Raw genomic sequence first — 16,912 nt, 5'->3', positions numbered from 1 at the left:
AGAAATTATATGTAATATCTGTAAATACGTGTGGCAAATTATAGGTAAGGACAGTCACTAAGTTAATTGCTTAGAAAATTAAGTAGCAAATTATCTCAGAGTACACATCAAAATTCTAAAAAGAAATTATGAGGTAGGAGACTTGGGAGATAGTAAGAAATCCTGAAGTAAAACAGTTAGTTGAAGAGGAGATATAGTAATAACTCATTCCTGATATTAGCATGAAAACCATGAAAATTTAAAAAAATAGTTTCTTTGTGGTTTGTTATGAGTTGGAAGTTTTCTCTGAAATTCCCTCCAGTGACAGTGATTGATTTTTTTCTCCCTTTCCTCCTTCCTTCAAGTAATTTTCTCATTTTGTTGCATTGTCTATCACTTTTGGACAAAATATATTTTGGTTGTTTTAGTAACTCAGCAGTTACAGATGGCTAGGGTGAGTTTGATGCCAAGAGTTGCTAGTGTGAAGAAGTCTTAAGTCAGAGTTGGTGAGCTCTCTTTGTCTTCTCTTTGTTGTTCTTAGGTAGAATGACAAGACTCCATCCTAGGATATATAAAATATAAGAACATAGAGTGGTTATTTTCCAATAATAGATCTTCTTTGGCTTCTTCAGAAATTACCCTTTTCTTAATCCTTGCATGATTTCCTCTTTATTGTTGTAGCTGTTAGAACTGGAGGTTGTGATTCTTTTTTTTTTTTTTTAAGATTTTTTAAGATTTATTTATTTATATGAGAAAGAGAGCGTGCACACGTGTCCGTACAAGTTGGGGAGGGGCAGAGAGAGAGGGATAGAAGGAGTCCCAAGCAGACTCCCTACTGAGTGTGGAGCCCTTTGTGACCCTGGGGCTCCATCCCATGACCCATGAGATCATGACCTTAGTAGAAATCACAAGTCAGGCACTTAACCAACTGAGCCAGCCAGGCACCCCTGAAGGTTGTGATTCTTTTACTCTTTGTTTAAAACGCCTTTCAGATAGAATCATTGAAATTAGTTTGCATTGTATATATTTTTGCTATACAATACAAATTTGTGTTGAGATAGTAAGATAAAATGAAATAAAAATACAAAATACTGACCTATACAGGCACATAATATCCATAGATTGGATATTACGTATGTCTCTAAAAACCCATTACAGTCAAGGTGATTGTTCATATGTGGTCATTGCATTTACTCATTGCATCCTGTTTCTTTGTATAACTTCATTTAAATGTATTTAGTGGTTTTCAAACTGTGATATCTATGTTTAAAAAAAAAATCCCCAGTACTTCCACTCCTTCCATTGCAATTTGGGAATCACAAGTTTTGTTCAGTTCACTCATGGTCTAGAATTAGAAAATGCATTTGAGAAGTATCCAAGAAAGCAAAACAGTGACCATAACTGAGGTTGTCAGAATCCTATGTCTAGGCAATAAGCATAAGTTAGAGTAGCTTAAAGAACCAGAGAGCTGTTGCAGAACACATTGAAGGAACTCAAAGCATATACTTTGTTTCTGTTATAGTAAGCCATATGTGAGGTGCTAAAGATCTTGAGGAGTATATTAATTTTAGAGAAAGAGATGTGAGAGCAAGGGTAGGAGCAGAGGGAAATAACCTCCAGCGGAGTCTGACATGGGGCTCCATCCCACCACTCCGAGATCATGACCTGATCTGAAACCAAGAGTCAGATGCTTAACCAACTGAGCCACCCAGGTGCTCCAGCTATATTAATTTAATAATGGCAGTGTGCATTAATTATAGTTGAAAGTCTCAGGGAAGGTGCTGATGAAGCAGTAAAAGATTGTTTCTTTGCTTTTCCAACTTTCTGTCTGGTTGAATCTGTAATATTAAATCTTTGCAAATGTGTGGAGAAAAGGAGATGGGAACAAAGGTCTGTTGTGGATACTGTTCACAGGGTTTCTCAAATGTTAGCATGTGTTTAATACGTATTAATGCTGCATAAAAGGGAAAAGATGTGTTTTGGGCAGTCACAATTTGAGAAGGCAGAAAGCGGAATTTGAGAAGGCTAGTGAGCGGAATAAATCAGTCATTTATATATAATGAAAGTTAAGCTCTCTAAGATATCATTTATCCAGGGTATAAATGTAACCTTTCAGTCTAGCCTCGGATAACAAATGAAATAAATCAAATAAATCTGTTGACCTAATAACTTTAGGCAACCACAGCCTGTTCTGGCGTAAAGAAGGCAGTCAGTGCAACTGACAAATTTGAAGAATGTCAAAGAAGTACATCCTTTCCTTCCAAACCTAGACACATTGGGCTAGGGGGTGAAAACAGAAATGCTGAGTTTTGTCTGCAGTTAGTATACAGTCTAATATTAGGAATATAGACTGCATTTTAAACCTTCCTTCCTTGCATTTCCATTGCATGTAACTCTGCAGAAGGTTCCCTTTTTTCTGGCAAGGCTATCACCTTTAAACTACATTGTTGTTTCTTTTCATCCCACACTACACGTATGGACTTGTCATCAGGCACACTGTCTTTCTCTTGTTCTGATAACCTTAACTCAAAGCCATAATACTTCCAAGCATGACGTTTCTGGTATCTACTGAATGTCTTAATTCTCTTTACTCCCTCACTGTATTTCTCCGGAAATCTCTCTTTTTTAAATTCCAGACAAATTATAATAAGACTTTGAACTTCTCTTTTTATTCTTCAGTTACACCTTATTCTTTTACTGAAAAAACTCTTTAGGCTGCTTGTAACTTACAAGGAATTAACTTTAATCAAATAGCTGGATGTCCACTCATCATCAGGGATATGTAAATCAGAATTATAGTGAGATTCCACCTCACACCTGACAGAATGGCCAGAATCAACAACATAAGAAATAATGTGTGGGTGAGAATGGTGGACAAAAGGGAACCCTTGTTCACGGTTGGTGGGAGTGCAAACTGGTGCAGCGACTCTAGAGAACAGTATGGAGGTTCCTTAAAAAGTTAAAAGTAGAACTATCCTATGATCCTGCAATTGCACTACTGGGTATTTACTCCCAAAAGACAAAAACACTAATTGAAAGGGATTCATGCATCCCCATGTTTATTGTAACCTTATGTACAATACCCAAATTATGAAAGCAGCCCAAGTGTCCCATCAGTAGATGAAAGGATAAAGAAGATATGGTATATATAGACAATGAAATATTATCCAGGCATGAAAAAGAATGAAATCCTGCCATTTGCAACAGCATGGGTAGAACTAAGGAGTATAGTGCTGAGCAAAATAAGTGGAAGACAAATACTATATGATTCCACTCATATGTGGAATTTAAGAAATAAAACAAACGAGTAAAGGGAACAAGAAAGAGGCTAACCACGAAACAGACTCTTAATTATAGAGAACAAAAACTGATGGGTACCAGAGGGCAGGTGGGTGGGGGTACGTGAAATGGGTGATAGGGATTCAAGAGTATACTTACCATGATGAAAAAAATAATAATAATAAAAGGCTTAATGTCAGTCTTTTAGGAAGTGGTGAGAATGTATATTTACCTAAAGCTGGTACTTTTCCTACCGTCTCCTTCCTGGGAGTTCTCATTTGATAATGTTGACCATTTCCCAATTTTAACATAAGTACATTTATTTTAACATTTATATGAATTAATATGTTCATTGTTTAAAGAAAAATATTAAAAGATCAATAACCATAGAAGGTAAACAGCCTGAGAACAGAGCCATGTGTTTGCTCACATCTCTATTTCATTATATCTGGCATGGTGCTAGCCACTTAATACTTAAGAAATATTATGTGAATGTATTAAAGACCCATTGGTATTTTATCATTGAGAGACACTTGTTTTTAAACATTTCTGATGCAAATCTTCAGAGACATTTCTATCACAATAAATTTTCAACATTTTAAAATTGAATTAAACTCTGCTACTTTCTTTAACCTGGTATATCGTGTTAATTTCTCCATCTGAGAAACACACTAACGTTTCCATTTCCTATATAGTATCTATTTTATAGGTAGAAGAGTTCTTTATTGTCTGTGTAGACTGTTCTTTCCTTTTTTGGTACGAACTGTTGTCCATTCTTATAGCTAAATCTTTGCACACATCCATGTTTATGTTTTTAGAAGGAATACTTTGATGTGGTGGGCTTACTGAACGAAGGTGTGTGTGTGTAGTTAATCCTTTAATAACATGGGTTTGAACTGCAAAGGTCCACTTAAATGTGGAATTTTTTTCAGTAAATACACTACAATACTGTAAATGTATTTTCTCTTAGAATTTTCATCATATTTTATTTTCCCTGGCTTACTTTATTATAAGACTACAGTATATGATACATGTAACAAACAAAATATATGTTAATCGACTTTTTGTTGTTGTGGGTAAGGTTTTAAGTCAACAGTAGGCTATTAAGCAAGTTTTTCAGGAGTTGAAAGTTAAGTGTGAATTTTCTACTGTTGTGCAAGGATTAACTGTATTAAAACTTTTGACACTGCTAAAGTAGGCTGCAAAAATTTTTTTACTAATTTATGCTTACAGCACTAGTAGAACGAGAGAACTGCCTACTTCCTTAAAATTTTGCCACTTTTGGCTATTTCCCTTATTATAACTGAGTATTAGCCATTATTATTTAGTTTTATCATTTTTATATGTGAAAAGCTGTATAGCACAATTTTGAAGTTAAAGGAGGGCTATGTGTAATACCTTCTCCCATCTGTATAGGTCATTCTTTTATCCTTGATAATTTCCTTTTTTGTTTCCTCCTCTTCTATATTCCCAAGGTAAAGGGTAAAATAAAGGAGATTGTGTGAGAAAGGTTACACTTAAGTTGTTATAATAGTTAAATTTAACTTCTCATTGTTATTTTTTGCATTTATTTTTTTTAGACCCAGCTTCTTTGCCAGTTTTTAAATACTCTTTTAAATTATATTTTCTTCTTTTTTAATCTAAAAGACTAAATAGTCTTGTTTAAAAATGAAACTCAAAATTATGAAAAAATAATTTGAGGTCTGTTCATAAATAAAGTTGGTTCCCAGGATTAAAAAGATCTGAGCTTTGGAATTTGGTTGATAGAGAGTGGATATTAGTATGTTTGGGCACACCATTTTTTGTTAAGTGGCAAAAGGACAGTCTTTCCTGATGTAATGGTAAAAAGATTTCCTAGTAGGATGAAGAAGGACTTCTTGAACCAATAGAGGACCCAGGGATCACAAAGTGAAGATTAGATGATTCAGGGAAGGAAGAGCCTAGTAAGATAATATGCTACAGTCATTGTGAAAAAGGTTTTAAGTATTATAAGGATGTCCAAACAAATGATTTCCTTTATTCTCTGTTAAGGACTTAGAAAAGTCTAGCTACAGTGAACCAGGAATTCTTTTTCATGGATACATAACTGACTTAGAGATTTGAAATGACTTTGCTTTGGTTAGAAGGATTTCACTATAGAGATTCTGGTGATGGGTACTTGTATAGTCTATAGAGTTCTAATGATTTATTTGAATTAGGAATCATAAAATATGTTAAGATTTTTTTCTTAAAATAGGATGCTAGGCCTAATGGGGTAAGGTATAATTGGAAAGGTAAGAAATGCTCATGGAAGGAATGTCTCATTTACAAATCTGTGCTTGCACTTTGAAGCATTTACTTTTTTGACTTTGAATTTGAGAGTTCGTGTTTATTTTTTGGTTTACCATATAGTAGTATGGATGCTATGTTTCTCCCAGCTGATAGTCACATAGGCTTCTTGGACCTCGTATTTCATTTACTTTGGAGGACACCATGCTATCTCTTTAAGTGCACTGCCAATTCTAAAATGGGAATTTTATGAAGTCATGTAATATATATTATTAGGTAGGTTATTGGAAACAGGTTTTCCAAGGTTGCTGGAATCCCAGAACATCTTTGAAAGGCAGTCCGGATTTAATATGGTGAGTGCACAAAATTTTTAGGAACCCCGACTTTTACTGGTTAGGGTGATTTTGGTACAAAAGCAAAGACCTGATTCTAGCTTAAATAATAAGCAAATTGATTGCCTCCCATAAGTGTAAGTTCGTAGGTGAGTTGTGTACTAGGCCTAGTTTGAGGTCTAAAAGTATCCAGCTACTTTCCTTTTGTTTCCTCTCCTATCTTCTGTGGGCTTCATACTAAGAGTAGTTCCCTTTGTGGTGGTATTCAGTGATATATAGGTTTTCTTGTTTGCATCCAGTAATAGAGGGAGAATACCTTTCCTATGACTGTCTTTTATAAATCAGTGATGGTTTCTGGACACAAACCTTGTTTGACTCTTTTTTTTCCAGGGTGAATGATAAGTTGGATTGCTTTTCTTTTTAGAAGACCATTAATCAGTGACCTTTGTGAGCTAGCAACAATCGTGTGAAGAACTAGAAAATGCAGGATAGTTTATAATAAATTTTTCACTAAAACTGGACATATTTCTAAATGCCCTTCCAAGGATAGGTTGGTTGGCATCATCTAATGCCAAAAAAGATGAACATTATTTAAATAAGTTACTTGTTCAGATATATGATGATGCTTTTGGGTAATGCTTCTCTAATTTGAACATGTTTAGAAAGTTCTCTTCTTTGTATTCACATGTATTTTGGCTGTTTACTGATAAACACTATGAAAGCGTTACACACACAGTTCTAGAAAATATTAATTTGCATTTCCCCCCATTTTTATCTACTTAAAATTTTACACTTTCGAAATCTTTTATTTGAAAAAATCTTAAGTCTTTTTTAAATTGAGGTATACTTGATATATAACATTAGTTTTAGGCATTGAATAATATAATGATTCAATGTATATATTGAAAAAGGAGCACCGTAAGTCTTCTTAGATCCATCACCATAGTTAAAAAATTTTTTTCTTGTGATGAAAGCTTTTAAGATTTACTCCCTTAGCGACTTTGAAATATGCAACACAGTATTGTTAACTGTAGTCACCATTGCACCATTACATCCCCATGACTTATTTAATGCTGAACAGTTTTTTAAAAAGATTCTCTCTACCAATTCTAATATGTGTATGTAATTTTCATTTTATTTTGTTTTTTAACCTCCTCACTGAGTTTTTGGATTGACAGGAACTATAATTTTTTCCACAGCCTTTTATGCATCATGGATTTAGGGGTATGCGATTCCCTATTTTGGAATTGAGTTGGAGTAAGTTAATTGTGGGCTGGATTTTTTTGTTGATTATATGAAAGGAAACATCACAAAAGGAACAGTCCTTTTGCTCCTTGCTGTGGTTGAGCTCTTGGTCATTCTTAGACGTGAGATCCCTTGTGGGAACAAATAACTCAGCACATTCCAAAGTAGAAATTCTTAATCCTTTTATCAGATCTACTCTGTGAGAGGGCCATGTTGATTCAAGAGGTAGCCTAGATTCTGTTCAAGATTAGGTCTGAGGTGTGAATGGGTTTACATCCTTGAACTCCTGTGTATTTGATACTTCTATGTCTGATTACAGGATGGGGAGGGTCCAGATTTCTAAATTGTTTGGTCTTAAATATCACTCTCTGTTGGAAGGTGGGGTATGATGGGAAGCTTATTGTGATGTTTCTTAAAACGTATATTATTGATTTGGCATGGGACGTAATTGCGACTCATACTTATTTTCCCTCTTTCAGCATTATCTGCATACCAGAGGTACTACAGTTTACAATCTGACTACTGGAAGGTTAGTGAACATTTTCATGTTCGTTTCCTACTTGTTTTTTGGTCTGATTACTACTGGTTATGCTCAGAATGAATTGTGCTCTTTTTTTTCTTTGTTTCATTAATTACTTTAAAAAACACCATAAGGAAAGAAGATTGGAAAGGCAAATGTTTGCGTTATCTTGTATGAACCACCTTGTATTTTATTAAAAGAGATAGATTACTCTGACACACATTATTGGCCAAAGATGATACTAAGTGTAAGAATTTAAAAGCAAGTAAAACCAAATGGCAACAAAATGTTTGTTTGTTTGTTTTTTTGTTTTGTCTTAAGTTGGTACCTGGGAATAAAAGAAGGCTTTTATTAGATGTATAAGATGGGTTTATAAGACTGAAAAGGCAAGGAACAATGGGGAAATTAAAATAGGAATCTTTCTTGGTATAGTCTGTCTGTAATTGGAACTCTGAGGACAGCTGAACCTAACCGTTTTTTAAAAGACTTACCTAAATGAAGAACTGTGAGTCATCCATTTTCTTTAAGCAGTTCATATAGTTAACCTGGGCAGGCTAATCTTCACGTCATGTTTATTTTTAAGCATAAGTTTATTGATGAGTGGAGTTTCTTTATCTGAATTGTCATTTTATATTTTTAAGGTATATTTTGTTTATCCATCACCTAGTTTTTTCTTTTCGATTTGTGGAAGTTTTAACAATACATTTTGGTAATTTAAAGAATGTATTGAAAATACTTTTCCTGTCTGTGGCTTACCTTTACTTAAATTAAAAGCTTGTGGAAGTGTAATTTTTACATAGCATGAAATTCAACTGTTTTAACTATGCAGTTCGGTGACTTTTAGTGAATTTTCAGATTTGTACAACCATAATCATAGTCTTATTCTAGGACATGTCTATTTCCCCATAATGAAACCTCATGCCCAACCTCTGGCAGGTACTACTCTACTTTGTGTCTCTGTATATTTGTATTTTCTGGATATGTCCTATAAATGGTACCATAGTATAGGTGTTTTTTTGTGACTGACTTCTTTCACTTAGCGTGTTTTCAAGGTTGGTCCATTCATAGCATGTTTAATACTTTCTTCTTATTATATAATATTCCATTGTATGGATATACCACATTTTATTCCTTTATTAGTTGATGGGCATTTTAGTTCTCACTTTTTGGCCATTGCAAACAGTGCTGCCATGAATATTTGTGTTGTCAAGTTTTGTGTGGGCATAGATTTTCAGTTCTAGGGTAGATAGCCAGGAATAGAATTACTGAGTTTTAGGGTAAATCTACTTTTAATATTTTAAGAAACTGTTTCCCAAAGTGGCTATAATGTTTTACATTCTTGCCAGCAGTGTTAAGAGGGTTTCAGTTTCTCCATGTCTTGTCAGAAGTTGTAATTGTTTTTGAGTGTAACCATCATAGTGGGTGTGAAGTAACATCTTATTATGGTTTTTATTTCCATTTGTCAAATGACTGATGATATTTAGCATCTTTTTATGAACGCATTGGCTGTTTGATATATTCTGTGCAAACGCTGTGCCCTTGTTTTTTATATATGTATATGTTGTCAGAGATCTTTATACATTCTGGATACAATCTCTTACCAGATACATAATTTGCAAATATGTTTTCAGGGTCTGTGGCTTGTATTTTCACTTTCTTGGCAGTATATTTTTGAAGTGCAAAAATTTTAAATTTTGATGCTGTCCATTTTTCTCAGTTTTTTCTTTCATTGCTTGTGCTTTTAGTGTTGCATATAAGAAATCTTTGCCTAACCCAAGGTTATGAAGATTTATTCCGTAGTTTATTCAAACCAGTTGCTTCAGTCTTTGCCTTTATTGTAGATAGTACTGTAATAAGTAGTACAAGTGTCTTTTCATATTTTTATTAGTGAGTGATTCTTTGGTATGTAAGTGGGATCCTTTATAAGGGTAAGTGTTCAGTATAGCTCCTTTGGGATTGCTGATTTCCCCTTGGTTTTAAGCAAGAGAGTTTATGTTAGCAGGCTTTTTGTATCTGATAGGTGAGAAATTGTGCTTATTGTTGTGTTTGTTCGTTTGTTTTTGCTTATTGTTGTTTTAATTTGCATTTTTCTTAATTGTTAACAACTTGAGTTTTTTGAAATTAAATTTTAAAGGCCATTTTTCTTTGAAACATCTGTTCATATCTCTTGCCTAATTTTCTATTATTGGGTGGGCCATTGTTTTATTTTTCTGTTTTATATAGCTGTATTTTGTAGGAAGTATTTATCCTTTATCTGGAGTACAACAAGTTGCAGTTTGACATTGTTGTTTTGCTTTGCTTTTGTGTATTTGTTTTTGCCTATGCAGAAGTCTTTTCTTTGCAGTCAAATTTATCAGTTTTTTCCTACTTTGAGTTCTAGGACAGGTTTTTTCCTTATTCCCAGGTGTTAAAAAAATTCACCAACATACTCTTTTAGTACTTGAATGGTTTTTATTTTTATTTATTTATTTATTTATTATTTTTTTTTTTTTGGTTTTTATTTTTTAATTTAAATCTGTGATCCATTTGAGATTTAAGTCATCCTTGATTTATTCTGTGAGGAACATCTAAATTCATCTTTTTCCTTATGGCTAATTATCCTAACACAACATAATGTTAAAAAAAATCTCTTAATCTAAATAAGTTGTTTAGCTCCACAAAAATATCTGATGATTCCCCCCCCCAGCTTTTTTGAGGTATAACTTACATAATTTTAAGTGTATAAGCTTGCTGTGTTTCAGCAGTTTATATGAAGTTGTATAACCATTACTACAATTAAGATACAGAATATTTCCATCATTCAGTGTTCCCTTATGCCCCCTTTACAGCTGATGTCCATTCTTGCTTGACTCCCCGGTCCCAGGCAGTTAGTTATTTGCTTTCTATCTCTTTAGTTTTGCCTTTTCTAGAATCCCTCACAACTAGATCCAAGCAGGATGTATTCGTTTGTTTTTGATGTCTTTCATTTAGCATTCTATTTTTGAGACTCATCCATGTTGTGTGTATCAATATTGTGTTCTTTTTAATCTTTAAGTAGTATTTCATAGAATGATTCTGCCACAGTTATTCCATTTATCAGTTGTTAGACATTTGTGTTGTATCTAGCTTTAGGTAAATATAAATGAAATTCTGTGAACATTTGTCTGTATATGGATATAGGTTTTCATTTTTCTTGGTACATGTATCTAGGATTTGGAAATGCTGGGTTCCATTGCAGTTAATAGGTTTAATTACCAACCTGTTTTCCATAGTGGCTGTAGCATTTTACATTCCAGCTAGCAGCATTTCATTTCCCTAGTTCTACATCTTGGACAGTACCTGGTATTGTCACTCTCTTTTAACTTTAGCCATTCTAGTAGGTAAGTAGTGGTTTTTCATCTTGGTTTTATCTACATTTTCCTGATGACAGTGATGTTCAGTATCTTCTGTGCGCTATCGGCCTTTAGTATACTTTCTTTGCTAAATTACCTGTTCACGTCTTTTGCTCATTTCTAACTTTTTTTTTTTTTGGCCTCAGTTGAGTTGTATGGGCTATTTACATATTCCGGGGGAAAGCCCTTTGTCAGATACATGTTTTAGAAATATTTTCTCACATTCTGTGGCTTGCCCCCTTAATTGTGCCTTTGAAGAGCAAAGCTGAAACTGATCCCTATATTTAGACAGAAGGCAGGGAAAGACCAATGAAAGGGGTGGCCCACTGCAGGTTGGAAGATAGCACTTTTAATAAGCAAAGGAAACTTATAGTTGAGGCTTGTCTTGGGCAGCTGCAAGATGAATGGATCCCTGAACCTACTTGCCAAGTCTTTTTTTTTTTTTTAATTTCTTAACCCATTTTCTTTCTTATTTATTTATTTATTTATTTGACAGAGAGAAATTACAAGTACACTGAGAGGCAGGCAGAGAGAGAGAAGGAAGCAGGCTCCCTGCTGAGCAGAGAGCCCGATGTGGGACTCGATCCCAGGACCCTGAGATCATGACCTGAGCCGAAGGCAGTGGCTTAACCCACTGAGCTACCCAGGCGCCCCCTACTTGCCAAGTCTTAAAAGTTTATAAAGAGGCCTTAACTGGGCTTAATCACATATACTGTGCAAGAGTTCTTTTCGATGGCATAACCCAACAATAATTTTCAGATTACTGTTTTCTGTTGTAACTCTAGTTTCCTTTTAATAACTGTAGAACTGGTGATGAAGTATGACCTATTTTATTCCTAATACTTTTGTTTCTTGATCAGCTTGGCTAGAGGTTTATCAATTTTATTGAATTTTTTTTTAAAGATTTTATTTATTTATTTGACAGAGAGACAGTGAGAACGGGAATGCAAGCAGGGGGAGTGGGAGAGGGAAAGTAGGCTTCCCACTGAGCAGGGAGCCCTATGTGGGGCTCCATCCCAGGACCCTGAGATCATGACGTGAGCCAAAGGCAGAGGCTTGACGACTGAGCCACCTAGGTGCCCCCATTTTATTGATCTTTGCAAAAATCTTTGTTTCATAGTTTTTTTTCTTTTTTCAGTATTGTTTTATATTTCATTGATTTCTGATTGTCTTTATTTGTTCTGCTTACTTTCTGTTTAATTTTCTCTTATTTAGGTAGAAGCTTAGATGAATGATTTTCTTTTTCCTCTAGTATAAGTATTTAAAGGTATCTATTTTTGTTAGCGTTGCTTTAATTGTATACCACAAATTTTTATATTTTCTATTTTTGTTAACCTTTTATTTGAAAATGTCTTCTACTTTCTCTTTCTTCTGACCCATGGGTTGTTTGGATACATGTTGTATGATTTCAAAATACTTGGGTTATTTTAGATATCTCATTGTTAGTGATTTCTTTCTTTCTTTTTTTTTTTTTTAAGATTTTATTTATTTATTTGAGAGAGAGACAGTGAGAGAGAGCATGAGCGAGGAGAAGGTCAGAGAGAGAAGCAGACTCCCCATGGAGCTGGGAGCCTGATGTGGGACTCGATCCCGGGACTCCGGGATCATGACCTGAGCCGAAGGCAGTTGTCCAACCAACTGAGCCACCCAGGCATCCCTTGTTAGTGATTTCTAATTCTATTTTATTTATACAGCATACTTTGTATAATTTCATTCTTTTGAAATATATTAAGACTTTATTGGCTTAGCACTTGGACATAGCCACGGGATTTGTATTTGTTGGTTGTACTATGCTATAAACAAAGGTAAAGGCAGTTGATAGTGTATTTCAAATTTCTGTCTTTGATGATTTTTGTCTGTGTCATTTGCTGAGTTATTGCTTAATGATTGTGGAATTGTCTTTTAATTTTGCCCTTTTTAAAAAAATATATTTTGAAGTTTTCTTACTTGTATATATACATTCCTGATTGTTATTTTTACCTGGTGAATTGACCCTTTTGTCATGATAAAATACTGTTTTTACCTCTGGTAATTCCTTTTGTCTTGACATGTGTTCTGTCTAATTTTAATATAGACATTCTGTCATTCTTAGGCTTGTTATTATGTGATACATCCTTTTTCTCTTCTTTCCAACCAGTTGGTAACTTTATATTTACAATTCTTTTTTTGTAGATAACTTATAAGTGGGTCTTGTTTTTTATGCAGTCTCAGAATCTCTCTTTTTTACTTGCACTGTTAAACCATTCATAGTAATGTACTCATTTATATGATAGGGTTTGCATCTTGATTTTTCCTTTTCTGTTTGTCCTCTCAGTTTCTTGGTCTTACATTCTTCCTTACCTACTTTCCCTATCCCTTTTTGATATTTGAATGTTTTACAATTTCACTTTACTTTTCCTTTTGTCCATTTTAGCTCTGCTTTTCATTATTCATTCACTGGGATTATAGTATATACCTTTAATTTTTCACAGTTAAGTCTCAGTTAACATTGTGTCAATTCACCTAAGATGTGGAAAGTTTTCAGTTACTTAAGTCCACTTCTTACCTATCCGTGTCCTTTATGTGATAGTAGTTATATCTATTAAATTTACATTTTTAACTCCACAAGATGATGGTTTTTTTTGCTTTGAACAGACCCATATATTACAGTGACAATAGTAATGGTTTGTATTTACGTATATGGTTACCATTTCTGATATTGTTCATGCACTATTTTCTTCTAGGCTAACGAACTTTGGTTAACATTTCTTATAGTAAAGATCTGGCAGAGATGAGTTTCTGTTATCCGAAAATATTTTTTTGACTTCATTTTTTTAAAGATTTTATTTATTTATTTGACAGAGATCACAGTACACAGAGAGGCAGGCAGAGAGAGAGAGAGGGAAGCAGGCTCCCTGCTGAGCAGAGAGCCTGATGTGGGACTCGATCCCAGGACCCTGAGATCATGACCTGAGCCGAAGGCAGCGGCTTAACCCACTGAGCCACCCAGGCGCCCCTTGACTTCATTTTTGAAGGGCATTTTTGCTGGTTATGGAATTATGGCGTGGCTTGCCTTTTTAAAATGGAGTCTACCTCCTTGCCTTCCTCTTTTTGATGAGAAATCGGCCCTTAATTGTACCGATGTCCCTGTACACAGTTGGTTTGGTTCTTTCATGATTTGCTTGTTATCTTTGGCTTCCATAGTTTGATCATGATTTATCTCTGCCTGATCATTTCATACTTATCCTGCTGGAGCATTTTTGAATTTGCATTACATAGGGGAAATTTTTATCATTATTTCCTCAAGTAATTTTTTGTTCATTCTTTTTCCTTTTCTCCTGGGGATCCAACTCCATGTAGGTTAGATAATTTGTTTTTATATAAATGCCCCTGAGGAGCTCTTTATTTTTTTCTCTGTGGTCTTTACATTGGATAATTTGCTTTTCTATTTTTGAAGTTTATTCTTTTCTTTGTTGTCATTTAATTATTAGCTCAGTCCATTGAATTTTATTTCAGATATGGTATTTTTCAGTTATAGATTTTCCATTGGGTTCTTTTTTTATTATTATTTCTCTTTCGCTGTTCAGATGTCCTGTCTTTTTAATTATGAGTATGTTTTATTGATGGCAATTAGAATAGGAACTGTAAAATCCTTGTCTGCCATTTTCTTTTTTTTAATTAAAAAAAAAATTTTTTTTTAAAGATTTTATTTATTTACTTGACAGAAAGAGAGAGCCTGTGTGCACACAAGCAGGCAGCAGAGGGGGAGGGACAAGCAGGCTTTCCACTGAGCAAGGGAGCCTGATGGGGAGCTTTATACCAGGACCTCAGGATCATGATCCAAGCCAAAGGAAGATACTTAACCATCTGAGCCACCCACGCACCCTTGTCTGCCATATTCTAACATCTTGATCTTTTTGGATTTAGTTTCAGTTGATTTTCTTCTTTCCTGAGAATATGTTCTGTTTTCCTGGATCTTTGTATGTTTTGTAATTTTGTGTTAGGAACTGGACATTATGAAAATTATGCTAACTCTTGGTTCTATTATTTCCTTCTAGAGAGGTCCCCCCACCTTTCTCTTTTATCAGGCAGTTACCTTTATTGGACTTGAACGGCACACTCAACTTTCTTCCAGTGGCAACTTAAGTATCAATTCAGATCTTTTGTCTTTAATTTAGGTCTAAGTCTCTAACTTGGATTCAGGAGTCAGTCAGACATGTGGATAGACAGAATTTTGAATTCTCTGGCCCTTTCTTTTTTTGAATTTCCCTTTATTTAGTGGGTTTTGATTTCTCCTGGTTCTTAGTCTTAAGGTGTTCTATATTAGAAAGACTGCTTTTTCTACTAGTGACCCACTCTCATATGTGCTCTACCTAGCAGCAAGTTTTAATAACTGGGAAAATGGAACTCAACCCATACAACTTTCCTTCTCTAAGCATGGCCTTTCATATTAGTTTCCTATTGTTGTTTTAATAACTTAACACACATTTAGTGGCTAAAAACACAAATTTAATTATCTTACAGTTTTGAAAGTCAGAATCCCAAATGAGTCTTAGGTAAGTCAAATTGTCATTAGAGCTTGTTCTTTCTGGAGGTTCTGTTACAGAACCTCTTGCCTTTTCTAGCTTCTGAAGTTTTCCCACATTCTTTTGGCTCATGGCTCTGTATCTTACTACATTTTTGTCTCTTCATTGCCTTTTGGCCTTTAACTTTCTTGCCTTTCTCTTACTAAGGACTCTAGTGATTACATCAGGTCTAACCTGGGTAATTCAGGATGATAACGTTAACCATCTAACAATCCATTTAATTACAACTGCAGAGTATCTTTTGCTGTGTAAGGTAAATATTCTCAGTTTGGGGATTTAGGATATAGAAGTTTTAGGGGCCACTGTTCAGACACATCTTTCCACTAGAATCTGCTTGTTTCTGTTTACTCTTCAGTGCCTTTAGTTAGCTGCTTTATTTTATGTATTATAAATTCTGTAAACCAGTTATTTTATAGTTACTGTCTCTTGGAGAGTCTTCACCAGTGTCATCTTATGTATTAGCCTATTTATTGGAAGCAGTGGTGTGATAACGTATTAATACCATTTTGCTTGCTTTTGAACTTAATAAAAATGTAATTGTGCAACATATTTTAAAGTCTTGTCTTCTTTCAGTCAGTACTGTGTATGTTAGATTCATCCCTGTAGTTGTATATTGCAGTAGTTTGTTTTCATTGCCGTATAATATTTCATTATATGACTATGCCACAATTTATTCATTTTGTTGTAGAAAGAATTTGGTTTTTAATGAATTTAGACTGTTACTGATTGTAACATTGCAAGTTCTTTATGCCCTGGTCGTTGTCTGATGCCTGAAAACAGATTTAAAACAATATTTTGGCCAGCCTTTCTAGCTATTAATTACTTGGGTAGAAGAAGGAATTGGGACTTAAGTCCAAAACAGATTAGTCTACCATTGCCAGCCATGGAACTCCCCTCTAATCTTACCTATACAAGGAAAACTAAATGTAAAATTTGTTATTTAAAAACCTACTATAGATATTTTGAATAATAAGAGAACATAATTATGGGATTCCCCCATACATGGAATACTAATTAGCCATCAGAATAATTTATCATTGATAGTTTCAAATTGTACAGCGTTCTTAACAGGCATTTTGAGATCCCCCCAGGTGTCAAAAGCTGACTCCCCAAATACCAAGAACACATAGCTGAGTTTATTGCTTACTATGTTAAAGAACACCACCTCTGCAAAGCTTTGTTGGTATCCTAGGGAAGAAGATAAAGTCAGGACTGATTGAGAATTGAAACTTTAAGACAAGTCTTTCAGTTTGGAAGCTTCATTGTATAAGAATCTCTACAAATGAGGGGCACCTGGGTGGCTCAGTGGGCACCAGGCCTGGTGTCTTGCCACCAGGTGTTATGACACCAGGT

The 16,912-nt window shown here is 34.5% G+C and overlaps 1 protein-coding gene across 7 annotated transcripts in view; it reads left to right on the top strand.

Annotated features, from left to right (window-relative positions):
* KDM6A (lysine demethylase 6A) overlaps positions 1 to 16,912 on the top strand; it is a 204,290-nt gene that overhangs the window by 69,991 nt on the left and 117,387 nt on the right. For all 7 annotated transcript variants that reach the window (XM_059386257.1, XM_059386259.1, XM_059386256.1 and 4 more), the window contains one exon: positions 7,583 to 7,632. In XM_059386257.1, the coding sequence (XP_059242240.1) occupies positions 7,583 to 7,632 (50 nt within the window). The remainder of the gene's footprint in view (positions 1 to 7,582; positions 7,633 to 16,912) is intronic.

This window comes from Mustela nigripes, chromosome X, assembly GCF_022355385.1.
Source record: "Mustela nigripes isolate SB6536 chromosome X, MUSNIG.SB6536, whole genome shotgun sequence".
NCBI classification, from domain to species: Eukaryota; Metazoa; Chordata; class Mammalia; order Carnivora; family Mustelidae; genus Mustela; species Mustela nigripes.
This window is presented reverse-complemented; position numbering and strand designations above follow the sequence as displayed.